This window comes from Struthio camelus, chromosome 13 (genome assembly GCF_040807025.1).
Source record: "Struthio camelus isolate bStrCam1 chromosome 13, bStrCam1.hap1, whole genome shotgun sequence".
Lineage (NCBI taxonomy): Eukaryota > Metazoa > Chordata > Aves > Struthioniformes > Struthionidae > Struthio > Struthio camelus.
In genome coordinates, this window is record NC_090954.1 from 11,013,839 (window position 1) to 11,040,930 (window position 27,092).

Sequence of the window (27,092 nt, forward strand, 5' to 3'; positions counted from 1 at the left end):
GCATTAGACAGAGCCGCAGGGCAACGGTAGGTCAGATCAGACTGCGGCTGCTGCGGCCTAAGCCGCGGAGGACAGAAACCTCAGTCCCACCGCAGGCTGGAAAAGTGTTTACTGGGCCCGAGCAGCCGGGCCGGGCCGGGCCGGGCCGGGCGGCCGCCGCGCCCCCCGGAGAAGGCCACAGCACTACGACTCCCAGGGGGCCTTGCGCGGAGAGTGCGCGCTCTTCACTGGGGACTAAACTTCCCACCGGGCTCTGCGCCCGGCTGGCGGTCGGCTCCCAGAAGGCTTTGCGAGGCCAGGCCGGCCTCTCCGCCCGGCCGGCGGGGAAACTACATATCCCATCAGGCCGCGCGGCAGCTGTCCCTCCATTTCCGGGTGCGTGCCGTGTCCCTTAGTTGGCAGAGGCGGCGACGAGCCGGAGCGGGCCTGGCGCGGCGGCTGCCCGGAGCGCGGTGAGCGGGGCCTCGTGGGGCCGGCGGCGGCGGCAGAGGAGGAGGAGGAGGAGGAGGAGGAGGAGGGCAGCAGCGAGGCCGAGGAGGTCTCCGCGCGGTCAGCGCCATGCTCAACATGTGGAAAGTGCGGGAGCTGGTGGACAAGGCGTGAGTACGGCGGGGCGGGGCGGGGGGCCGGGGCGGCTCGAGCCCCCTCAGCGGGGCCCGGGCCCCCCCCCGCATCATGGCCGCTGCCTTCCTCTGCCGAGGCGGCCGCCTCACGCCCCCTCGGCGCCCGGCTGATGCCCCTTCCTCGCCCCCCTGCGCCCCGTCCCCTGCCCTTCTCGCCGGGGGGACTGCCCCGCGCGGCCCCTGCTCGGCCACCCGGCGCGGCTTTGGCCCCTCGGACAGCCAAGGGCTGCCCTCCAGGTAGTCTGTGGCCTTCCCACTATGGCTGGTGGCTTTCCCCTCTCGCTCTGGTTCTTCTGGGCCCTGCCAGATCTTGGAAAGCTGCGCCTCTTCTTTTGGATACACCCTTCCCTGCCAGGGTCCCGGTGGGTGTGTGCCCATTTTGGGACATGAGCCCTTATAATCGGCCGGATCGGCTCCTGTCATGGCCACAGGGCCCCTTAGGAAGAAACTAGAATATTGAACTAGAAAGAAGGAGGGGAGTTGGGAACCACCTGTACAGCGATCAGTTTTCAGAGTGCTTCCAAAGTCACTGTTTTCTCTCTCTGAGTTTTTTCTTCCTCCCTAAGGACTGATCCCTGCTGTAACTGCCATTGACTCACTGCCCTTGGGCCTCTTAGAGGTGGAGTGTGTTAGAGGAGTGAAATACTCTATTCCAGCCCTTAAACGTTTAAATAGTTCAGGTGTTTGCAGGTTTATTTCCTTGAATAGAACCTCCTCCCACTGTAAGCTTGACAGTGGCGATAATAATCGTGAACACCCTGTTGTGCTGTGAGAGCATGACATTATTGTTTTGTTTCTCTACCACTTCTTAATTTAAGATGTGAGAAAACTTTTGATACGATGGAGAACAAAAATTATATTTTGCCTCCTTAAATAATCTTTAGGGGCAAATTCAAAACACTTTTCCATGAGTTTGTGGACTTCTTAGAGGAATAACTGGCTGAAGTTCTGTAGATGAATACCTACCAGATCAGATTACATGATCTAATAGTTGTGCCTAGCCTTGGAAGTCAAGGTGAGTCTTTCAAGAGTGCAGTCCCATTTTGAACTTTATTTTACTTCGATTTCCCCAAAGAGTATTTAAACTAATATTTTATGTGGAGTTTAAAGATGGTAAACTGGAGAGAAAATGGTAACTTATTTGTGATAGTAAATATTTCTTTAGCTTATAATGCAGTATACCTTACTGAGACTTCTGTAGGCTGAGAGTCAGAGATGACATTTAAAAACCACTGTGAATAAAACTCCTCCCAAGACAGTTGTTTACCTTTTTATTGTTAACAACTTCTTACAGGAAAAGTCAACCCTTGCTTAAGTAGGATGGTAGTTTTAATAATGTTACAAATTATACGTAGTAGGACAACCCTGATCCCAGGCACATCTTGAATTCCAGGACCTAAAAGGACATTTTCGGGGAAATCGAGCTTCTCTAAGTTTTGCTTGTGTAATCTTAATTGGTTAGTGTTAATGATTGATATAATATTGCTACGCCTTATCATTATATTTAAAATATTTACTTTTAAAGATATTTCATAAGTTATTAAGTCAAACAGTACATCAAAACCTGTATCGGAAAAGGCTTTCAATTTTTAAACCAAGCACAAGAAGTTGTGCGATATATTTAACCATACCTTTTCAAATGATGGAAAAATACTTCTGAATAGTCTTCGATTTCAGGGAGTAACATTATACAAGGGAAGAGGACTGTATAGTGTTTTTTTTTTTTTTTTTTTAAGACTTGAAGAGTGAATAGCATTTAGAGGCATCAAAATCAATAGTCCCATTGTGTTTGGGACAGATCTGTCATAATGTCTTCTGTCTTAAGGCCACGAGATACAAAATTCTCTATAGAAGAGGCTGTGCCATGTTATCCTCCTTTTGAATAACTGCAGATGCTGTGGCAGGGACATTTTGAACTTTAGTAAGAATGTCCTTCTTAAATATGATTAAATAGTGGTTTTGGAAAATGCGAATAGCCTTACATTTCAAACTTTGATGGTTTGGGAGAGGGGTGGTGGTTGTGGTGTTAACTCTACATCTTGGTTCTATATTCAGCTGATGCTTATCATAGAACTTCAACTTCCTCCTCTGTTTTTTTTAATTTGCCATTACTTGAGCTTTTAGGTGGCTGACAGCTCGATTAGATCAGAGATGTGTCAAGTTGGCGAACCTGTATTAAACAATTATCAGATTCTTCAGTGTACAAAAGTTTAGAAAGCCATAATATGTGATTAAGTCACTTAAGTAAACTTACTTAATCTTTGTGGGCTATTTGAACAAACAGTGTTTCTACATTTTTTAAAAATATGTAAGTGAAGTGAGCTATTAAAACCTTCAAAGTTTTAGAACCTAAAATTTTTAAGAAATAACTGCAAAGTATGAAATGAATTCAAGTTTGTAGTTAGTATTACTGAAACTTTTAGTATTCTTGCTTTCTTCAGTTTGACAGAAGCTGAGCAATCAAGTTTAATAGGTCAGTTCTGCTCCCTGGTTCTGCTGCACTAGAATCATCACTATTGTTTTTATTGTAGCATTTTGTAGAAATTCTAAGTATAGGTCAGCATCCTTTTCTGCGTAAGATGTAGTTATTTGTAGTATAAAATCATGGCCCTTTTTGAAATTTAGAAAGACTACATGATAGAGTATTAGATTTAGACTGTTCTAAGATGTGACAAGATACTGTGAGCTATCTTATTCTCCCTCTTTTTAACCTCACTGTTCAGTAGTTGCTAATATAACTCCCCCTCTTTTCAATTTTAAGTGCCTTGATTAGAATTAAATACAATTCGACAGTAATATCTCTTTTTCTAATTGTACATTGTGAAGCATTTCAAAGCTTAAAGCAAATGACTAATATAGCTTGTCTTACCTAGTAAGAATTGCTTAGGTCTAAACTTTATTCTTCTGGTTTTAAACAAATATCAAAAACTTTTTCCACCCTCAGTTCTTCCCATGTTCTGCAAAGTGGACAAACATTCTTCTCATGTGTGGAATTAGACAGAGTTTCTGTCTGCTTCTGTAAGCTTGTAGTTTAGAGGTTGTAGATCTAAATTTTCTCACTTCTTCAGGAATAAATTCTGTGTTTCACATTACTTTATGTGAATAAATTAACTTTAGAAGGGGGCTTTTCACTTTTTTTTTTTTTTTTTTTGTTCACTTGTATAGATTCTTTTTGGCCCAGTAAGTCGAAACTGAATTGGGAAGTGGACTGTATAAATACAGCTCTCTTGTGGTGAACTTGTACATGGTGTTACAGTAAACTCTGTTTAAATGGCAGAGGCTTCTGATGGCTCAAGAAAAATACAGGGTGCTACATGATGCTGTAATGGTGAATCAGGTGGTAGTTCTGAGTCACTGCTGAAGTAGTGTAGTAGACTTTTTGTGGAATTCTGTGTTGCCATGGACTTTGGTTAGGTCATCCACAGAAATGTGTATCCAGTGTGGCTTAAATTGGCCACCTCCTGCACATAGCACTCTTCTGATCTCATGAGCTGCATATCAAACTCTTCATATGACAGAGTGTGCCACCCACCACATACTTCAGATAGCTGGTGGGAATGTGAGTGCTAAGAACATTTTGCAGACGGGAGGTATGCTGCTGTCCAGCAATCCCAATGCTGTTGCAGGGTGGGTTTTGTAGCTTTGTCTCTGGGTGGCCAGGTGGTAGCGGTCCCAGAAGTTCTGGACGTTCTGCTGCCTCCCACAGCAGGGGGTTCAGGTTTCCAGCTGTCCCTGCTCTGAAACAGCCCTGCTGCTGTGATGTAGCTTGAGAGTAAGCCTTGTATTTGAGCAGCTTGTGTGAGGCTTAAAGAGTTGCAAGCTGGCCGGTCCTGAGCTCTGTAGCCTTGGGAATGCATTTCTGGTGTGGAAGTAGTTCACGATAGAAATATCATGTTTTTGTTGGTGTAGGTGCATCTGTGCTTGGAATGTCAAACCAGTGAAGGCCCCAAACAGGTATCTCCCTCTTATAACAGCTGTGGTGGCAGAAGGTTTTATAGTCCCTGAGATCTAGTTCTGCGGTCCTGGGTAGAGAAATCTAGAGGATTGTGCAACTAGGAAACTTCCTTTTTTAATCTTGTTAGACAAGTATGTAGTGCTTTATGTTCTATGTAGAATTTGTAGAGGTGTTTTTTCTAAAGAAAGAGTAACTTTTGAAGATGAAAACAAGGAATAATAATAAACTCTGCTAAAATGATTTTTAGGTTAGCTGCAGCATAAAGATATTAGCTTGGCCTTCTTGTCAGGTTCAAAAGATAGGCCATCAGATCTCTTTGGTTTTGTTAAATTCCCTTTTCCTTGAAGCAGAACCTGCTGTGATTCTTAGTTTTTCCTGAATGAACTATTATTACAGTCTTTCTGTACGCTGTTAACCTAGTGCAGTGTTTTTCTGCTGAAAGTAGAAGACAGTGTTTGTGCATGCATAGTTAGCAAAACTGTTTGGAATTCTCTTAGAAATAATTTCTCTGTCAGTAAATGATGTTATCATAACTTAATGTTTTGGCTAATTGGTTTCTGTCACAGATATGTAGGACACGCAGTAAGTGAGGTGGAGGGAATAACCTAACTTTTAGACCCGTTGAGATTAGAGTGTTGCTTATGTCACAAGGTGATGACTTTACAGCCGCTTTCTTTAAAATTTCGTTACCGTACTTAGCTTTTGTGACCTAGAGTATCCGTGATCTTATTCTAAGCACCTTCCACACATCAAAGAGTAAAGAAATAGCCTAATTAAAAATTTGGTCAAGGTGACAGATGAGCACGTATGAATGAGCATCTGGTTTACACAGTCCTTTGAATTAGTGTAGGTGAGTGAAACGGTTGTAGCTGAGTTTTGGACCTTCTCGTACATATACTGAAAAGAAGAGAGCGCTTGTGAATTTCTTGCCAGTGTTAAGAACATGACAGCTATCCTACGGTTTTTCTCTATCCCCTTCCAATTAAGTATGGTTAGGGTTAATTTGTCCCTATAGCTGAGTGCTAACTACTTTGCTGGCAGTGCTCTTGACCACACCTTTCTAGTGCCTGAGCAGGAATGTATTTGCACTCCCTCATGGTATAGAGTGGGATTTGTGTTACAGAGCTATGTTTCCATACGTTTTGCAAAACTGATGAATTGCCCAAATACTACATATTTTAAGCTATCTTGAAGTGGAGAGCAAGGTGTCTTTTCTCATCTTAGAAGGGAGCGTAATGTTTATACGGACAGTAAACGCTAGAAGCGTTTATTACCCTTGAGAATCTATTTGTTAAGTCATGCACTAGGATCTTCTGTTAATTGTTCTAATGTTATGTCTATGCAAGGAGGAAGGATTTTAATGCAAGTGAAAATGAAGGATTAAAACTGCTATCATCCAACTCCAGTACAGCAGCCTAAAAGAGAAGTTCTTTTAGTTAATGGAGTGTGTTTTCCTTAGCTCATACCATTAGAAGTACTGTAAAGAGAAGGGTAAATTCTGGGCGAAATAAGAGAGTGAGTTACTGCAGTTCCTAGCTATTGTAGCCTAAAGCATAGCAAGCAAGGTAATCCTTGCACTTCTGCTGAGGAGTAGAGGTTTCTGGATTACTTGTACTTCAGATGTGGGAAAATAAAAATAAAATCGTCAAGTGAACCAAGTTACAATGAGTTGATGAAGGTTAAAACTCTGAATTTGCTTGCTCCCAATCTCATGATGTTGTCTGGTAGCTCATGTTATGCCTGCATTGTATTTATTAATATGGCAAATGCATACCAGTGATTTACTCTACAATTACATGGCTTACATCTTAACTTTCAGTTGTTCGCTGCCTGTAGAATGCTTATATTTGACCAATGTGTAAGTAGGATCCTACTTATTACTCAGCTGGGAGTATTAAATCATCTTGCCTAACTACTTTCTTCCTTTTTTTTTTAATGTGCTTGTAATTGTTCTTGCTTACAGGCAATTTTCTTTTGGTTCAGGGACCAAAAGTATCATATGACTTGGCTTAGTAATAACAGATATTATGGTAAATGATCTGTCTTATGGTATATCCAGCAAAAGGGTAAATAACTGTCTCATTCAAGTCCATTGCTATCTGACCTTACTGTAAAGTCACGTGCTCCTGTTCCAGGATCATTTAGTTTTCTTTATATTGAAGATTTATTTTGGTTTGCATAAGCATGATCTTCAGAGCAGTAAGCCCTTTCATCGTTTTATGTAAGGGACAGTTAACCCTCACTGCATGAGTTATCCTCCTATTGCTGCTTAAGAGATGTCCTGCTGATAACTGCTCTAACAACAGCATTTTGTATCATTATAACAAGCAAGGTCATCATTATTATCTCCAGTCCTGTAAGGACTTGTCCTCTGCTCAGTTATCAGGCAGTCTGAGAGAAGAAATACTCTTGGGAATGCAAAGGAAGACTATTTGAACATACCATTTAGCTCTGCAGTAGCGTATGGCTGTATCTACCAAGCCCTTAGTTCTTAAGGTGTTCCTGCTTCATTTAAAAACTTTTGAAAAGAGTTAGAGTAACTATTTCTTTAATAAGGAATAAGAGTAACTGTAGTTTTTGGACCATGTAATTTAGTGTCAGTGATAAGTATCTTTTGAAGTTGTTATGCTCTGTTATCTCATGTACATAGGTCCACCATTCTCCTATTTGAATATTCAACCAGTGGAGTAATCAAAGTAAGCAAATAGTACAAGCTGAAGTATATATCAAGAGTTTGCATAAGGTAATTATGACCAAATACACAGGCTTCATCAGCACCCTTCTTGAAGTGGTGCTTTTGTTTGAGCTCTTTCAAATGATTGTTTCCCTTTTATACACTACTGAAGGTAATAAAAGTTAGCATATGTTACCTAATGCTAGTTAAGGTGTTGGTCACATGCCTTTTCAGGGAAACTAGATGGTGTATGTCTTAGAACTTTTATGTGTTTGAGGTATTTTTAAAGTATTTTAAAATTTTGCATCACTTTGCCAGAAATAAAGCTAGACTTCTGCTTGATAAGTAAGTGAAGTTGGTCAAGGATAAGAGCCTTAACTACACCACTGTGTGCAACTGTGGTCAAAAGGATCAAAGGGTTCAACTCACAGTTCTGTGCTAATGTCTCTTGGTTGTGTTGCCAGTTACAGTGTACTAGAAAATACTAGATTATTTGCATAAGTGTTTCTTACATCGGATATAATTGCTTCCAAAGCATTGTAAAATATGGCACCGTTTTCTCTAATCAGGACTGCCTATTTAAAGGTGCAACTCTAAGCATTAGTGATGGTCATAACATTTAACGTTTGATGTTATAATATGATTCTTGAATTTTATTTATGCCTCCATTTAGTTAAAGTTTAGCCACACATATATTTATGTGAAAATGGTTTGCTTTTGTAAGAACAGAAATACCAGATACTGGAGAACGAATGAAGCTTTATGTTTTTGTAGGATGATAGGTGTAGAATAACACAAATGCGGTGTTCTTCAGAGAAGTTGTATGCTTTGTTTTGGACTTCTCCCCTTTTATTCTTAAGTGTGGAACACAGCTTGTCTACAAATCATAGTACAGGAAGTCCCAGTCCGAGCTGGGAAACTCTGTGACTTGTATGACGTGCTTAAAGCAACAGGTTATTTTTCGTATGTTCCAAATACTTTGGGTGCTCTTCATGTAAAATCTCAACTTCTAAATTATCAGTGTGTGCTCTGAACTAATATTAAGACAATATTTAAAAAAGAAAAAAAGAAAAATCCTGAGAATCCTGGAAAAAGTAGGGCAACCACTCCCTTTAGTTGCCTTTTTCTAAAACAAAGACGTACATAGAATAAATCTCTGTTTAAAGTTAACTGTGTGATAGACTTTTTTGTTTAAATGCTTATTTCACTATGAATGCTCTTATTCCTAATGTAAAGCTAATACAGGGCAAGAAAGGGGAAAAACAAGATTAGTAGCAAATGTACCAAGTGATGAATAATATACTCAGTTTTGCAATTGATTTTTTCCATCTGCTTGTAGTGTGCCTCATCTTCCTGACATAGGTCAAGTACAGACCCAGCTATAGACAAAGACTGATAGCTGCTGATCTTCAATTTGGAGCATGAGCTTTATTTACCCACTCTATTAGGAATAAACAGCCACAGTATAGCAGACGTTTCCTTTTAAGGATTAAGGATGCTCTGTAGTCTTTTTCAAGAGAACAGCATAACTCTTGAAGAAACAGTCGCTCTATTTTGCCTCTCAAAAAAAGTAAGATCCAATTGTAGCTTGGTTGCATGTTTCTTTAAGATAAGGTGCTATGAAATCATGGAAGTTGTTAGTTCACTGTTTCCAGAAAGCTGTTCAGGCTGTGGTTCTTAGAGATGTTTGTTTGTTTTTATTTTCATAATAAAGTATTAGAGTAAATATTCATTATTCCTGCATCTTGTGTTATCAAGTATGACAGTTTGGGTTGCCTTGCAGTGAACTGGTTAGAGGAACATCTCAGAAGGATTTCAGAAGGCTTTTTGTTTCTACATCAGATTAGTTCCCTAGTGTGGTTTGCCATGCAGCTGCACAAACATGTGTCTAGTGCAGCTGAGGGAACAGTGTTGAGGTGGGAGGGGAGAGGGGAGAGACAGCTGAAGCTGACATAACTGGAGGACATGAGAACGCATGTCTGAGTCGCCCCTCTTGGTTGCCGTGAAGTCTCAAACTGCCTCAGCAGCACTGTTGCAAATACGAAAACACAGCCTGAGCCATGAAACCTTAGGTTACAGTTTTGCAGTCGATGTAAGCATAGGCTGATGCTGAAAGAGATTTCACAGTCTTCCTTCTGCCACAGGCTGTGCGTTTCCAACTGCCTTGGCTGGCACTAGCATACTTTCTGCTTGATCAGAGAATGTCTCCCTCAGACTAACCAGTTGTTTTTGCCAATTCAATTCTCAGCTGGATCAGTTCCCTGGAATAGTTGATTCCATGGTCACACAAATATTTGTACTGGCATAAAGGAAGGAATGGTATTTGGGTAAGAGTAGGTGGCTGAGGGCAAGGGAGAGCAGGGACAGGTTTAGCGCTTGAACTACACCTTCAGGATGTGGTTTCACAAGCGATTGAAAGAGCTCTAAGATTATTCTGCCACTGAAAAGGATTGTCCCACTTTCATACCTGACCGTTCAATGTTATTGCCTTCATTGTGCTTCTGTTGTGTAGTTCAGTATTTTCTTGTGCTAGCTTGCTGATACAGCTTAAAAAAAACACATCCTTTTACTTTGTAGGGTTAGTTTACACATGGATCAGCACAGCACTGCATAAGCGGCTGCTTGTGGGGCTGCAAGTGCTTGTGCTGATAGGGCAGAAGATGGGAAGGTGGGCGGGAACCGTTTTCCGATGATGGTGCAGTTTTCTGGTAGCTTTAAGTCAGTTTTGAAACTGGGCCATTAATGGTTTGTTACTTGCAAAACTGCTCTAAATCAACAAATTTAAATTCTAAATTTAAATTTCTTCAAGTTGCTTCTCTTGTATATCACTATTTCAGGCTCCTGAGCTAACTTTCCTATGTTCATATAATTGTTGTGTGTTCACAGCTGTACATTCTGGTTTCATTCTCAAGTCCCTAATTTGTGAGAAAAGATATAAATTGAAATACATAATTGTGTGTCTGGCATGGTCCTACTTTGAATCTTTCAGGTTGAAAATAGTCTCGGTGTAAGAGCTCTGCAAAGCTGCAGTTACTCGGCAGGGTGCAGAGTAGCTAATTATATTAGAATTACTGGGAGCATACATTTCCGTTAGAGTGGTGAAAGTGGTATTCTGTGTAGAGTATTAATTTTAAATAGACTGAATATTTCTGGGTGTGGTTGGTTTGCAAATAAAAATCAAACTAATGTGACAAGGCCAGCATCTCTAGTGCGTGTTTGTATGTTTTAAGGAAATGACATGAAAACTGTCATACTACCACCCCCCTTCATCCAAATAGTGTGTCATATCATCCTAACCAGTTAAATATTGACTGCATGCTTAACAGATATTAACTGGCTCATTTGGGATGCAATTAGAAATATTAATGTATATCCAACTTGTTTAATGAGACAGACCTGCATTTTTTTTAATCTGTTGTAATAATAATGAGACCCACTGGGAGTTGAAGTGGGGTTTTTTTTGTTTGTTTTTTGTTGTTATGAGTCGGGATGGAGCAGAGACAATAACATGCTTTTGTTTTTAGTTTTTCCCCCACCCTGCTGCCCCCAGCTGTCTGGAAGCATCTTATCTATATACAGTAGATACTCAGTGTTTCTTCTCAGGACATAATTTTATATTTGAAAAATAGACACACTTCTATGTGGTTATTGGAGCACAGAACACACGCTTTCCCTACCATTTAGTTGAGGGTTTCTCTAAGTCCACTTTGAATTTAAAGAAAAGGGGGGGGAGGGGGAAAGCTTTTGATAGCCACCCACCCACATCAACTCCAATAAAATTACCTAAGGTTATCTCTGAAAAGTCAATTTCATTCTTGGTATCTTACTTCTATTAATAGAGTTGATTCCTTAATGATTGCTATCATCTTTAATTCCTCCTTATGATGATTATTTAATTATTTTAACTTTCCATGTGATCATGGAAAAAGAGGTAGAAAAAGCTTTCTGTTCAAAGGTGCTTCGTGTGGAAGTGAATTTACTTATAACACAGCTGTTTATCTTTCTGTGCTGCCATAGAGATTACTGAATTGCTTGAAACAACTTAAACTTAAGTGTTGATAGAATTCTAATTGGAAAGTGGATTCTGTAGCCTTTAAACTGACAGTATCATTTTCTTTGTTATGTACAAAATAACTGTAACTTACTTCTGTAGTTACAGACATTAGACTGTAAAAATCTAGTAATCTTTCCATTAATAAGTAAAAAATAATCGTTTCTGTATAGAATGATACTGAAAATGGTTTGTTGTAAATTCATTGTTTAATTTTGAGTTATCATCCTCATGTGGACAGAAACTAAAAACTGGGGCTCCCAGGGAAACGAAGCAGCTCTTGTTACCTTTTAGGATAGAAAAGTTACTTATCTCCTGGGGGAACCAGTTTAACAGATAATACCTATGAAAGGAGAGAAAACATCCTGATCGTCTACAGGTAAACACTACTTGGCATTTTGAAAGTTAATTTGTATGTGATTTGCCAGATGCCTTCCTCAAAAGTGTGTTAGCTTTGAATAAAAAAAATACATTTTTGTGAACTTGCAGGTTTTTGTTTGCCAAGCTACCCCTTTACTTTAATGTGAGATACTAATCTAAGAAACTTAATAAATTACTGAGTATTAATATCACAATGCTGATATCTTGATGCTTCACTTACTTTGAATGGTGTGTTCTTACTGCTTGTGCCTGTTGCTTCCCTGTGATTTACTGTAGGTGTCACTCAGCCATTAACTATAAGCCAGAGTTTTCTTATAGGTCAAGTTACTTTATCCAGCTGCTTAATACAATAATAGAAGGATTTCTAGGTTGTGACCTGCCTTCATGGGAAATGTAATGACAAAAGAAAATAGGTATTTTAGAATTATGGTGACTGCTTTTACGCCTAATTAGATTGATTTGTAGCGGGAAAGCAACAGTAGTACTCAAGTTCATTAAAGGATGCACAATCTGAAATAGGAAAAGATTAGCTTTTTTTTGAACCATTTTTTTGGTTAATCTAGGGGCTGCAGTATGATAAGCTGAAAACTAAGTACTTGTGTCATTTTTAGTGACTATACTTGAATATATTTAAATTGTATACAAGTTCCCCCCCCCCCCCCAGTATATGCCTGGAGCAGTGATGTTTGCTTTCCTGATGTAGGTTTTCCTTTGTTTCTTGTAGCGATTACTCTAGTGTGGTTCTAGGCTCCTTTTTTGATTTCAAGTGGCTCTTGAGAAAATTGAGAGAGACAAATGGCAAACTGGACTAAAACACCATATCCCAATAGTAATCTTAGAAGTCAGAGTGAATAAAAATAATAAAACCTCACTCAGCTCTTCCAAGAATCTTAAAGCTATCTTTACAGAATATACTAACATAAAGATCAACTAGAATATGTATCTTCTCATTTTACTTTATGCTAACAAAAGATCTGTATTTATTAAAACTCAATTTTTGGAAAAAAACACTTTAGTGTTTCTGCCAGTGGATGACTGACACTGGAAATGACAAAGTGTATTGTGTAACCCTTCTATAATAATTCATTATTGTTTGATGTGCTTTGAGCTTCATCTATAATTTTTGTATCAGTTGAGCTATTATGATTTGACTGAAAAGAATGACACTCCTAAATAATCAGAGAAATAGTCCTTTTTCTTTCCTTTCCTATGAATGCCATTACTAAGATTTGAAAGTCTACCTTACTTTTATAGCCCGTCTTCCCAACTGTATCCATGCATATGCGTCAGTGTTGTATCTCTACTAACGTGACTGAAAAAGTACAGCTTTGATGGCTTGCATCGTAGTCTATCCATGGAACCTCGAAGTCTGAGCACACCACTGAGTTGAGTTTCCTGACACTGCAAGACTTGGTACTTGCCGAATTTTACTGTTTCATAATTACATGCTTATCACAGAATCGTTTAGGTTGGATGGGACCTCTGGAGATCATCTAGTCCAACCTCCCTGCTCAAGCAGGGTCCTCTAGAGCATATTGCCCAGGATCACATCCAGACGGGTTTTGAATATCTCCAGGGAAGGAGACTCCACTACCTCTCTGGGCAACCTGTTCCAATGCTCTGCCACCCTCACAGTGAAGAAGTTTTTCCTCAGGTTTAGATGGAGCTTCCTGTGGTTCAGTTTCTGCCCATTGCCTCTTGTCCTGTTGGTGGGCACCACGGAGAAGAGGCTGGCCTCACCCTCTTGACACTCCCCCTTCAGATACTTGTACACGTTGATGAGATCGCCTCTCAGTCTTCTCTTCTCCAGGCTGAACAGGCCCAGCTCTCGCAGTCTTTCTTCAGAGGAGAGGTGCTCCAGCCCTCTAATCATCTTGGTAGCCCTCCGCTGGACTCTCTCTAGGAGCGCCATGTCTCTCTTGTAGTGGGGAGCCCAGAAGTGGACACAGTACTCCAGGTGAGGCCTCACCAGGGCTGAGGAGAGGGGCAGGATCACCTCCCTCCACCTGCTGGCAACACTCTGCCTAATGCACCCCAGGATCCCATTGGCCTTCTTGGCCACCAGGGCACACTGCTGGCTCATGTTTAACTTGTTGTCCACCAGGACTCGCAGGTCCTTCTCTGCAGAGCTGCTCTGCAGCAGGTCAACCCCCAGCCTGTACTGGTGCAGGGGATTATTCCTGCCTAGGTGCAGGACCTTGTACTTGCCTTTGTTGAACTTCATGAGGTTCCTCTCCCCCCACCTCTCCAGCCTGTCCAGGTCCCTCTGAAGAGCAGCACCGTCTTCTGGTGTGTCAGCCTCTCCCCCCAGTTTAGTATCATCAGCAAACTTGCTGAGGGTGCACTCTGTCCCTTCCTCCAGGCCATTGATGAATACGTTGAACAAGACTGGACCCAGGACTGAGCCCTGGGGGACACCACTAGCCACAGGCCTCCAACTTGACTCTGCGCCATTCACCACAACCCTCTGAGCTCGGCCATCCAGCCAGTTCTCAATCCACCTCACCGTCCACTCGTCTAGCCCACACTTCCTGAGCTTACCTACAAGGATGTGATGGGAGACAGTGTCAAAAGCCTTGCTGAAGTCCAGAAAGACAACATCCACTGCTCTGCCCTCATCTACCCAGCCAGTCATTCTGTCATAGAAGGCTGTCAGATTGGTCAAGCATGATTTCCCTTTGGTGAATCCATGCTGACTCCTCCTGATCACCTTCTTGTCCTCCAGATGCTTAGTGAGGACCTCTAGGACGAGCTGTTCCATCACCTTTCCAGGGATGGAGGTGAGGCTGACAGGCTTGTAGTTTCCTGGCTCCTCCTTCTTGCCCTTTTTGAAGACTGGCGTGACATTGGCTTTCTTCTAGTCCTCAGGCACCTCTCCTGATTGCCATGACCTTTCAAAGATGATGGAGAGTGGCCTAGCGATAACATCCGCCAGCTCCCTCTGCACTCGTGGGTGCATCCCATCGGGGCCCATGGATTTATGGATGTCAAGTTTGGACAAAAGATCTCTAACCTGATCCTCCTCCACCAAGGGAGAGTCTTCCTTTCTCCAGCCTTCCTCTCTTGTCCCCAAGGTCTGGAATTCCTGAGGACTGGCCTTAGCAGTGAAGACTGAAGCAAAGGCAGCATTCAATAACTCTGCCTGTGTAATAAGATGTTATAGAAGAAATAGTGGGAAACTTGGTTGCCAGAGCTGGCTGTCAGCCTAACTTTATTAAGATTATACTAAATTTACTTATCAGGAGATGCCAACTGACTTAATTTCATGGGAGGATGGTATCAAGCTTGTGGAGAAAGAAATAATCCTAGTGGGTCTACTGTAAAAGATGGATGTCTTCAACGAATACCTATCTTGGGGCTGGGACTCCAGGTTAAAGATCCTGGGTGTGCTGTAGGTGTGAGCAGTATAGTTATAAGCACATTATTTATATGCCAGGAAAGACCTAGAATAACAGCTTGCCTGTTGAGCAGGAAGATGACAGACTTTACAACGTAGTTGGATAGGCTTTTAGGACATGTTGGAGAGAAGCTAGTGATTGTAGCCTGTCAGTAGCAGTGTCTTTGGCAAGTGTAGGAGTGAAGTTCTTGAGCTCTTAGGCAGGAGGATAAAGACAAGAACTTAAGCAGAAATAGCTTTCTTGGAAATAATACTAGTGATGTGTGCAGGATTGAACAGGGAAAAGCTGCCTTAATCCATGGTTGAGGAAAATGATGTAAGCAGGAAGGGTTCACGTTTATCAGGATCTGAGGTAACGTGTGGAATGGGGGAGCTTGTGCAGGAAGAAGGAGTTGTATTGAAGCCAAAATGGAACCAAATTGTTGGTCATTATAACCTCTGATCTTCTTGAGACACCCTGTGGTGTCAAGTCACAAAAACTCTGAATCCTCCAATGAAGGGTAAGAAGGAAACTGTAAGGATTCAAATAAGGAATGGTTAGAGGATGCCATTTAAACAGGTGCAGGTAGAAAATCTAAACTGACCACACTTGCGTTTCTACACAAATCTTAAAAGATTGAAGGATAAGGTGGGTGAACTTAAAATATTTTCTTTTTAAAAAACTTTAGATAGGTCTGCTGTGATAATGTCCCGTTTTAAAACAGTGTGGTTAGTGGGACTCGGTGTTGTATGCCAGGTACAAAATAACACAGGCAAGAACTGAAGAGAGAAATAGCAAGCTTTGCTGTTAACTAAATTAACAAGCAAACTGTGCCATAAGTGAGGGTTTCTGAACTGAAAATTCAGGACTAAAGGCTTGGGGGCAGAGAGAATAGGAAGACGACTGCATCACTTGATATCCTTTTGCCCAGTGTGGTAGGCAGAGAGACGGTGTGGGCAGGATACACTATAGCAGTGAGTGACTTTGTTTACCCCATGTAGGTTAAACAACAGTGCATCAGCACATTATATTGAGGCTAAATATTTAGATGACCAGCGATTGCTTCATCAAACAGTTAGTTAGTCAAAAAGACAAAAGTAGTAAGACTTGACTTGATCCTGAGCAGTATGTGGGTTCTGGTTCATATTACTACCATTAGAGCCATGCTGTAATAGTGAACATAACACACTTAGATTCTAAGCCTTCATGAGTAACAGAAGGAAAAAAAATTGTATATTGTTTCAAAAAACTTGGTTACAGAAAAATGAGGAATGTTATTTAAAAAAAAAAAGCTCTAAAAAAGTCATTCAAAAGAATGGAATATTTGCAGATGACATGGAGATTATGAAAATACGATATTGGTAACAGCTTTGTTATGAGCCACCACTTTTCAAGAAGACTATTGAAAAAGAAATAGACAGCATTGCTAAAGAGCAAGATTAAGGAAATAATTAAAAGCAAGAACATTTGTTTCAGAAAGCAGAAATGATCACAAACTCAGTGCTTCTCATGTAAAATCACAAATGAGAGGCAGGTGAAAGAGTCTGAGAAACAACTTGCAAAAGGCATGCCACCTAATTAATAATACATTGGCAGCAGGAAGTATGCCAAAGAACTTGAAGGGCTGCTAGACCCTGAAGCAGCACTGAAAAAAGGTAAAGACATAGCACAAAAACTCCATGAATTCTCTCCCCAGCAGTAAACTGTTGGAGCCTCGCTGAATATATGGCAAAATTACCACTGCATATTTACCCTGTTTTCTTTTTTAATACTCTTTAGGCATCTTCCTTTGATGGTATCAGAGATTAGGATACTAAACAGCTTTGATTTGCTGTTGTACAGCCATGCTTTTGTTAAATGAGTATAAAATACTCACTGGGAGACTCTGAGGTCTTATTTTTACTGTTATTTTTAAGCTGCAGAATTTCTTGTTCTCATTTGTTAGCAAGGTGAGGTGCAGAGAGAGTTTTAGCTTCCTTCCTACGAAAAGTGAAATATTTTTGGAGATACTGAAACACAAAAGGATCTTGGTTGTGTTCCTTTTTGTGGTTGTGTGGAGCAGAGTCAAGAAATAAGGCTCTTGGATCCAGATGTATGTACTCAGTGCACTCTTACTTAAAGACCACATCATTCTAAAGCTGTTTGACAAGTGTAATGGTCTTTTTCTGGATTGGATTTCGGGACTGGATGTGAAAGGAAACATTGCCCCTAGATATATTTCAGCTAGGGAGTACAGCAGTTAATGTAGCACTCTAATCCATGGAACAGTTCTTGCATTCAGCTTCTGGTAGTGAGTAAGCAGCCAGTGTTGAGAAGAGAAGCTGATCAGTTTCTCCATGCTGAGATCAGCACTAGTTCCCTTATTTAAATTATTTTCAGGTAAAAGGCCTGGAATCAGAGATTCTGAGCAGTTTTGGGGGAGGGAGGGAAGGTGGTTCTTTGTTTTGGTTTTTGGGTTAGGTTGTGTGTGGTGTGAGGTTTTCTTGTTTTGTGGGTTTTGTTTTTTGTTTACAAACACTAGGAGCTGTAGAATTAATTCTGGAGTGTCTTGAAATAAGATCAGTAAATGATGTGTCTCTTTCTGTGTGGGGAGGTCTTTTTTTTTTTTTTCGACAAACACAAAACAATGAAGAAGTTAGTCTCCAGTGTATCTCTGTCCTACTGAATATCTACCGCTTAGCAGTTCTGCTGAAAGACACTTGGTTAGATGAAGAAAAACTGGTTATGAGCCTGTAATTTGATAACTTTGTGTAAATTGTTGTCCTCCTTCCTTTCTCCCACTCCAAAAAGTCTAGTGCAACATCTGCCTCTCTTACAGATGTTTTCCAGGACATAAGGCTATGTTAGAACAGCTGCTGCAGGTTTTTGGTTTTGATTGCTTCACTCACTGCTCAGACCATATTTCATCAACAACAGAGTCTAGAAGTACATGTCTCTGGTTTTCCTAGATAATATGACACTAATACTGTGCTCCATCACGAAAGAAGCGTGAAGCTGTAGAGAGTCAAAGCTTTGTAGTGGAAGGCAGAAGGAATCTGAAAGCCCTTTGAATCTCGTCCGAGTGCTTGGATTAGAGCATAGCTTGCATTGTGAAACTTGGGGGTGTTTGGCATGTGTGGTTTATGTGCGGGGGGGGGGAGGGAGTGCTGGTCTCTGATTCAGACTCCCATGCCGTCTCCTTGGTTGTTTCAGCCCAAAGGGGTAGGGAGAGGACCTGAGAGCAATTGACGCCCTCGCACAGGCTAGAGGGAGCAAGGGCAGTCCTTTCAGGGCTGGACTCGGGACAGATCTGGGAAGCTTACCTGTACCTTGCCTGTGGATCTGATTGGAGAAGAGTTTGTAACAAGTGCTTACCCTTGGCTTAGGGGTATTATCTGTACTTGAGTTTATTTCTGTCAAGATGGTTGCAGAGGAAGTGTTCATATTGCAAAGTACAAGGGTGCCTGTGGTATACTAGCACCAGAGTGATTACACGGGAGCACAGAATAAGTCAGTATGTTAAAAGCTTTAGCATCTGCATTGTTTAAACTTTAAACAATCTTCCCCAGTGGAACAGCTAGCTTATATTTAAACTAATGCTTGATTTGTAATAAATTTGGAATTCAGGCAATGTTTTATTGGTACTCGGGGTGCACTGAAGGGATAGCTGAAACTGCAAGGACTGTTAAGCATAGTCCCTTTAATGTTGTGAGGGTGGTTTTTGGCAATATTAAACTCTACGTTGTCGCGTATGCGTTCCTTTCTTCTGTCCACACGAAATATTCTGTCAGTGGATGGATAGTTGAAACAAACTTAATCCTTTGAGTAAGGAAAGTTTGGATTATTTAGAATTCAAACTGATTAGCAACACCTAATTGGTTTGCACTATTCATAGGTGAAATAATTATCAGGCAGTTTTTTCTGTTTTTCAGAGTAAAACCTCTTATCTGTAACTACTCAGCTAATATTCCTCAAGTATGTATAGCTTCAAGACTTTTCCTTGACCAGCTGTGCTGCTGTAGGCTAATAATAGAAGCATTACATGCTCTTTATGGTGCTGGAAAACCCTAGTAGGAATTTTCTGGTGACTATATTTCAAACGAATAGTGAGCAAACGGTTACAAATAGCCCAGAGAAGTTTGGGGATTGAGGGGCCTTTTCGAAGGAGTTTTTAAAACTTGTATGAGGTCATTTTAAAGCAGTTATGACACAGATCTTTTGACACTCTGAAGAGTAAGTTTTTTGGTTTTTTTTGTTTTTTTTTTTGAAAGTAGGAGGAAAATGATTGTGTAATGACCTCTGTACTTAAGGCGTTTTGGAGCGTGATAGCTAGCTACTGGTAGAATGTTCTTTTTACTTTTTTTTTTTTTTTTTTTCCCCTCCCATCTTCCTCATCAGTCCCAAGATCACTCCCAATTCCTTATGGTCAAAAACAGGAAGTCTGAAGTATGCAAGTGAATCAAAGTTTTATGCGGTCTGAAAGTTTAGTGTTGCCTCAAAAATAAATGTTGACTGTAACTACAACTGGATTGTCCCCTGAAAATAATTATTTTTACCCTTTCATGCCTTGTCCTAAGAGAAGGCTAAGACCTTGCTCTTGTGGATATTTCTCTCTTGGCATTAAAACAAAATCTATGCACTAATCCTGAAAGCTCACCCACAGGGAGTATTTAGATCTTTTTGTCTCTTGAGTGTTTCTGTGCACACTTGAAACACTTGAGGTATGGGCTTGAAAATAGTATCTTTGTGCGTACGAAGAAGGAAGTAGCGTTAGATATTTTATTCAGAAGGAGGCTTATGCAAGGCGTTATTAACACTTGAAACTAGAGCTTTGTATTTTCAGGGAAGGTTACTGTTGTACTGCACACAACTTCAACAAAGTACAAATTAAAAACAGTTGAATGGGGTAAATTGTGGTAAGGTGTAATTGTGTCTCTAGTCTTTGTCTCTTACAGGATGATGTATTCAAATCTTAGATTTGTTAAATCATACCTAACTGTTTAACAGGGTTGACTTTTTTGTGCTGGTACTGTATTCATATAAAAAGCACCGACTCCTACAGAAAGTGTATTTTAATAAGATTTTTTCTTTTGTGTCAGTTACTCATTATTTTCAGTATAATTCATGTTACCTGGTTGGATCATAATCCTGAAAACATTAAGGAGGCAGCATTTGGAAAAAATCTAGTGATTCTGGCTCAGTCTTGAAGGAGGGAGTAGGATCTGACTGAATTCTGTAAGCAAACGCAGCTAACTTTAAAATACACTTTTTATAAATGACAGGTGAATAAGTCTGAGGACTGAGCAAAAATCAATGTAATCAACTGGTTACAAACTACATGCGGTATCTTTAGTTCTGCAATTACAGAAAGTTATTGAAGTTCTACTTTTTCATCATATCAATGCTGTTGTTTAGGCACAGCATCTCTTTAACTCTGAGAACAATTAAATCTAAAGAAATAGTGCCTGCTAAGCAGTGGCTTCAATCTAACAAGCCGGATGTGTGTTCACACTAGTACAAGGAGACAGAAAACTTGCAGAGGACCATAAAGCCTTGTTTTTCTGTCTGATTAGAAAAGAGTTACTGTTTTAGCACCTAACTGTTCCACTAAAGTGTCAATATGTTGATGTGCAGAGAGGGACTGTTGAAAGGCAGCTGATCGCATTTGTTTGTGAAATTGGTATTTGTGCTTAAGATGACCCTGATTATCATAAGAATGATTTAAGTATAGCTATAATCCGATTTCAACTACAGGCTAGGTAGACAGTGAAAAACAATGGAAATAATATTGCAGTGTTTTAACAGTGTAAAGTAAATGGAAGCATTTTGATTAACTCTGCTTGCTAGAGTATAATAAACAAAGTGGTAAGTCACCTTTTAAAGTCTTTATGTGAAGTATAGTAAATAAAATGGCAGCACCTAAACCTCTAAAAATGGGGCTGCAGAAATGTGTGTTTGAAGTGAAGATAGTCTAATCATTAAGGATCAAAGAATGTTGGTTGAAGAGTGTTATGGTATGAGTGTTTGGAACCAAAAAATCCCCTCAAGAATGGGAAAATAAAGAAACAGGCCTGAGTTTTAGATGAAGAAAACCTGTGTATAGGGGTGGTTAAAAACCTCTATTGATAGCATTAACATGGCAAAATTCTGAGTGTGTTTGGGAAGTTATTTACCACCACATATTGGCACCCTACAATCGTTAACATATTCACATATTTAAAGCAGCCATGTATCTCTTGGTGTAAACCACCTGATGTGGTTTTATATAACAATATGAAAGTATTTGCAGCTCTGCGGGGGTTCTGTAATAGATGGAACCACTCTTAATTAACTATGGGGGGAAAAAAAGTGTTCTTAGCCCAAGTATGCTTTAAAACTGCCGCCTGATTGGTCACCTCATGTTTCCAACATCTGTAAAAACTACTTCAGCTATAGCATGGCAATTAAAAAAAAAAAAAAAAAAGAATATAGCAAACCACAGTTGGATAATTTCTGATGAGGAAGATCTGTGAAAGGGCAGACTTCAGCACACACACAATGGTGACAGCAAATCTGAGTGCTATAACAGACTGTAATGTAATTCTTACAGTCGTTATCCTTTTTGAAAGTGTGTGTGTGGTGGATTTTGGGTTATCTTGTTTACTTGGTACTCTTTTGTGATTAAAAGTTGTACAGCACAGGAAATAGCTTTATAGTTCCTTCCTCCCACAAGCTGTAATTCATTTGTGGACATCAGGATGTTTTTCTTGGCTTATCTCTTTATGTGCAGTTTGCCTTGCACATCTGCCACATAAATTATGAAATTGTTAACTTGAAAAACCGAAAATATATTTCGGATCCTCTTGTACCATAATGAAGATGGTATCATTGGTCAGAAGTGTAATTGAAAATTGCATAGAAAGTCTGTAATAATACCAAGTATGTATGTACTATATTATCTGATGTCCTGTTTGCAATACTTCTGAGCGTTTATTTTTAAATAAGTAACTTCAAATGGTCGAGTATCAGTTAATGTTGCGCTGTTACCTCTGTGTAACCTGAGGTACTTCAGCAGATGGGTACCCATCTGTTTGTTAGCTGAATGTGGACTGCTGGCTTCATATTTGGTATCCGTGTTTCATCTGTAAGGCTCTGAATCTAAGCTATATGTTTTATAACAGAAGTGACATTACTGACAGGAGCAAAATGAAAATGGACTAAACCTGTGACATGTTTTTTTCTGTTAATTTGTCTTTACCTAGCAAAGACAAACAGTTGCTGACTGAAATCTAATACCTGGGTTAGCTGAGGGGAAGAGCAGCACTGTCTTTATTTTGTGGATGATTAGTATCTCTTTCTATATAATTGTCAGTAACATTAGATACATAAATTTCTGAGTTGTCATTATGTTGTTTGGGAAAACAGGTGGATAAATGGTCTATCTTTCTGTCTTGTATCCATGAACCAATCTGCTCGCTGAACTTTCGAAGGTAGCGGCATGCAGTAATGGGGTAGGCCAGTAAAATCGAGTGCTGAGATGCATCTTTTGGAATTGGGTTTGTGCTCTAAATAAGAGATCCTTTCAGTTTCTTGAATCACGGATTTGGATCAGCGATCAACTTTAATCCCTCAGAGTTTGGAGCAAATGATGCTAGCAGAAACGAACGTAGAGAATGTGATGCAACTTTTCGTGAGATGTTTCTTGCATGGTGTGCTGGCCCCTAGCGGTTTGTGAGGCAGTGCTGTGAGGATCTGGATCGTTTGTTTTTTCAAATTATCAGTTCGAATGTTCTGGTAAAAATATTACGTGCCTAGATGTGTGTGAGAAATAGTGTGTGTGTTTTTTTTTTTTTTTAATACTTATCCAAATAGAAATATTTCTAGAAACTAATTAACAGCTTCATATCTATTGAGTTTTCCATGCCTGGAAGTAGGGAAGTTTATCCTGTACTCAGATGACTTGTGTATATATATATATTTTTATTATTTTACTGTGTGCTGTCAGTAGTTGAAACCAACTTCTGAACATAGGTTTAAGAATAGATCATTTAATATTAAAATAACTTTTTTAACATTTTCAGAAAGCTTTCCATCTAATTTCACTCCTGCAGTACAAGAACCTTTTACTGTAGATACTAAAAATAGTTTAGATGCATGACTTGGAATATGAATGATGGTGGGGAAGGTATGTTTCCTCCCTCTAAAGACATCATCTTAAATGCAGGTATGCATGTGGGCCGGGGTCTTTTAGATAACTACTTATTGCCAAAATGTTATTGGTGTCTACCTTGTCTTCTCTCTGCGTGCTGAATGTTCACTTTCCTTGCGTTATTATACAGTGCATCCATTCATTCTTTTTAAAAATAAATGAGTGTTGCAATCCTAAACTTCTAAAAGCAAAGATATATACTTTTTCTCCCCTTTTAAGTTTTCAGCCCTGCATTGCGTTTTGGGAAATCCAAAAACAAATTGCTGTTCTTCTGTTTGGATAGTATTCATAAAACGAGCACTGTGTATCAGATAACAATACCTGGTTGGTGCCTATCTAGTCTTATGGTGGAAGAGTAACAGCTTCTCAGCTGAAAGACAGTTAGGAGGAAAGAAGTTACTGGAAGAGGAGGCCTGCACTTTAATTGTAGGAGCATAGCCTCAGCTCAGCTTCCAGACACAAGTCACTGCTGGCTTTGTTCAGAGGCTTACTTTGTTAGCAGCTTGGCAGTAACTTCAAACTATCTTTGTGGAACAAGTATTACCCTTCTTATGCATGTACCTCACCATAAAAAGCTTAGCAAGGTTTAGATGGAGGTGTACAAAATGAATAAATGAGCTAGCTGTTTTTCCTTACTCAGTTAGGTTCAAAGAAAACTCTTCTTATGCTGTAACTTAAGGATTTCTTGGATTTTTCTTGAATTTTTTGGATGCTGTCATTCATTCATTGTCCTGTTTTGATAGTACAAACCAATCTATTATTCAATTTTGAGAAGCACAGCATAGAGCTGTTTAAATGTATTCTTACTGGGATTTGTGGGTATAGGCTTTGAGACTGTTACTGTAATATCCTCCTTTGCTATGTCAATAAGTGAGGTTTTGAGGTTTTTTTTTTTTTTTTTTTCCTCTCCTGAGTCAGTGACGTTCTGTCATGGACCAAAATTAAAGTTTATTTTGTTGCTTTTGCTCAGTACTGAAGTCACAGAAGATGCAGAGAAGACTTTCCAAAAATGAAGAAGCTGCTAACAAAATTACAGAAAAGAATGAGATTAAAATACTAGTGTATGAGACTGTACCTATTGAAAGGATAATGCTGCCAAACGCAGTTTTAACTTTTAAGTAATCACTATGTCATATTTATTTTGGCATCTGAAAAAACTAAAAGGTAGCATATTTTATTTCTTGCAAGACTTTCATCGTGCATAGTACGCTAGTGCTGTGCAGTAACAGAGCTTCTGTTGTCCTGTGCTCATGCACACCCCGTCCCCTCTGAGAGACTGATCACAAGTTTTAGGTCTTGTTTTAAAAAACTTTCTTTAGCTTTGGTATTTATTTAAATAGCGTTAACATTCAAGCTATACGTTTGAAAGGTGTGCATGTGGGTAATGCTTGAATGTATATTTTTTTCCTTCTGCTTTTAGCCTTTAAACAGGTATTTGCAGAATGATATCTCATTGCAAACTGTTGATGGTGGTAAAATGTAGAAAGTTTCTCCTCTCTGCTTCTAGTATTTTAGTGTTCCCAGTTGTAAAATTAAAAGAAGGAAAACAGAAGGTGCATAATCCAGTGATGTCCTTGGAGTAATAGTTAAAGGCATAATATTATGCATGTAGGAGTCCCATGTATACATGATATCGTAATTGGTTTGAAATATACATTGAAAAAAATTTAACTGTGTAACCAGGGTTCTTATTCTTGCTGCTCAGTCCCTCAGCACAGTGGGCAACTTCCCAGAGGGCTGGGAAGTGTTTCTAATTAGGCCTACTCTGTCCAATCCAATACCTTTATCATTACCATAAAGAAACTGTTGTAACGTACCCTTTCTATGACTTCTGCTTATTCTAGTTTTCACAAGATTGGACGTGGCATTTCACAAATCTTCTGTGGATCTAATGTACAGAATTGTACTTGTGTCCTCAGTGACACCACCCACATCAATAGCAACTCTAATCCTAACGGTGCTTTTAATGGAGTGGTCTGACTCTTGCTCCAGGGCATATTCAAGGCTTTTAAGTTTTTGCAGAAACATTGGCTAAGAGATGTTAGGCCTTCTGATTCCTTAATATTAAAGTAAGTTCCTTTCTGAGTAATGGATATATTTATTTATTACTCTTTCGTTACATTTAATATGTTAATACCCTCTTTTCTCATGACGTTTCTGGTATTGAGGTTTCTTACCTATCTGAAAATCAATTGGTAGTAGTAATTTACCATGTTATAGCATGGATGCATCTAACATCGTTTACATGGAAGCAGAGCCTGCAAAGTAGCATATGTGCTGATTTGAAATATGTAGTTTTTCCTCTACTGCAAATTTCTGATGCAAATGCTATTTAAAGTTTTCAGCGGGTTTGACTCTGCTGTTTGAGCATTGAATATGAACTGTTAAGCTTGTCATTTGAGGGTCTGAAACTTTGAAATGCACGTATCTGCTCCCTGTCCTGATGAATGTGCTTATCTTAGCAATGCAACTTTCAAAAGAATATTGTTCCCAAAATCTAGCAGTGGGCTTCAAGTTGTGATTTCACACACTGTAATATATCATCCAGGCGATGAAAGAATAAGACACCACTGACCGTGAAAAAAGCTGGGTAATGTAAGAGGTGCTGGGGGCCGTGAGACAGAGATGACTTCACACAAGTACATATTTTGTGAAGACTGCGAGCACTGAGCTATTTACTCTTATCAGTGTTGTATGCTACATCCAAGCTCCTAACCAGAACTTTGACTCAAGTTAATGGACGCAAAAATTGTTCTGCACCTTTTTCTCTAGCAGGTTTGCTGGAACTGTATATAAATCATTATTATAAAATGTTTTTGTTGTCAGTTTGGCAGTTACTTTAAGGATTTGGGGAAAACTTTAGAGTGGAGACGAGCTGAGAAAGTAGATTTGATTCTCTGCTAATAACTTAGGCTTGAATTTGTCCCCAGTCCTGGGGCGGCTTCCGTTTCCATTGCTGACTGTGTTCAGAGCCTGGTGTTTCTACAGTCTGTTCCAAAGCATTCCTGGTTCCAGGGATATGATATAGAGAGATCCAGATTTTTCTGCTGTGGAACCAGCAGTGATTGTCGTGGGATAACTAGTTCAGTCACAGCTGTTTGTTTTTTGGGTTTTTTTGGGTTAAAAATAACTGTTGTGTTTCTGGTCAGAAACTGTTACTGGAAGCAATATGGCTGGCTATATTTTTGTCATATTTTATGTAATATATAAGTGGTGTTAAGCTGTTTGCAGGACCTGAGTCAACTTCAGTTGCAACACATGCATCTGCAGGAGCATCTTGTGATTCCAAACAATGAAAAATGTTCACTCTGGCACAAAATGTTCCATTCATAATATTATGATTATTTTAAAAATTATAGGTGTGTGTGTTTTTTTGTTTATTTTAAACATTGCGTTGAAAATACACAATGATTCTATTTTCTTGGTATTGAAATTGTTTTTTATTTTTTTTTTTCTTCGAGCCTACAGAAACTCTTTTCTTCACTGTTTGTTTTATGGCTCTTTTATGCTAAAATACTTTGAAGAGGTGGTGATACATTACTGAGAGCATTAATACACCTCATCTTCACTAGTACTGTCCTGAGCATTCATAGCTTCATTCATATAGTGCTGGGTAATGTGAGAAATCCTAGTAGAATAGCCAAAGTGTAGCTATCACATCTTTGTAATGGAGTACGTTGAAATCAAGCATACATATAAGTTGTCGTCTGCGGATCTATTTATCACTTAATGGAGGCTGTTTCTTGCGTCCACGTTGTGGGTTACATTCAGTATCACTGATGCAGGGTGAGGGGAAAGCCTGTTAAGGTAGATGTCTTCTGTATGACATCCTGTGAAGTGGTTCTCTGGTCTGTAAGCCTTTTT

The 27,092-nt window shown here is 39.7% G+C and overlaps 1 protein-coding gene across 3 annotated transcripts in view; it reads left to right on the forward strand.

Annotated features, from left to right (window-relative positions):
- Window positions 1–393: 393 nt before the first annotated feature.
- Window positions 394–27,092, forward strand: part of CLINT1 (clathrin interactor 1) — a 56,426-nt gene continuing 29,727 nt past the window's right edge. Inside the window, exon 1 of one of the 3 annotated variants that reach the window (XM_068959334.1) lies at window positions 394–599. In XM_068959334.1, coding sequence (XP_068815435.1) covers window positions 559–599 — 41 coding nt within the window. In that variant the 5' untranslated portion in view covers window positions 394–558. Of the gene's footprint in view, window positions 600–1,391; window positions 1,639–27,092 lie in introns of those variants that run through there. The other 2 variants (XM_068959335.1, XM_068959336.1) reach the window with 2 other exon arrangements.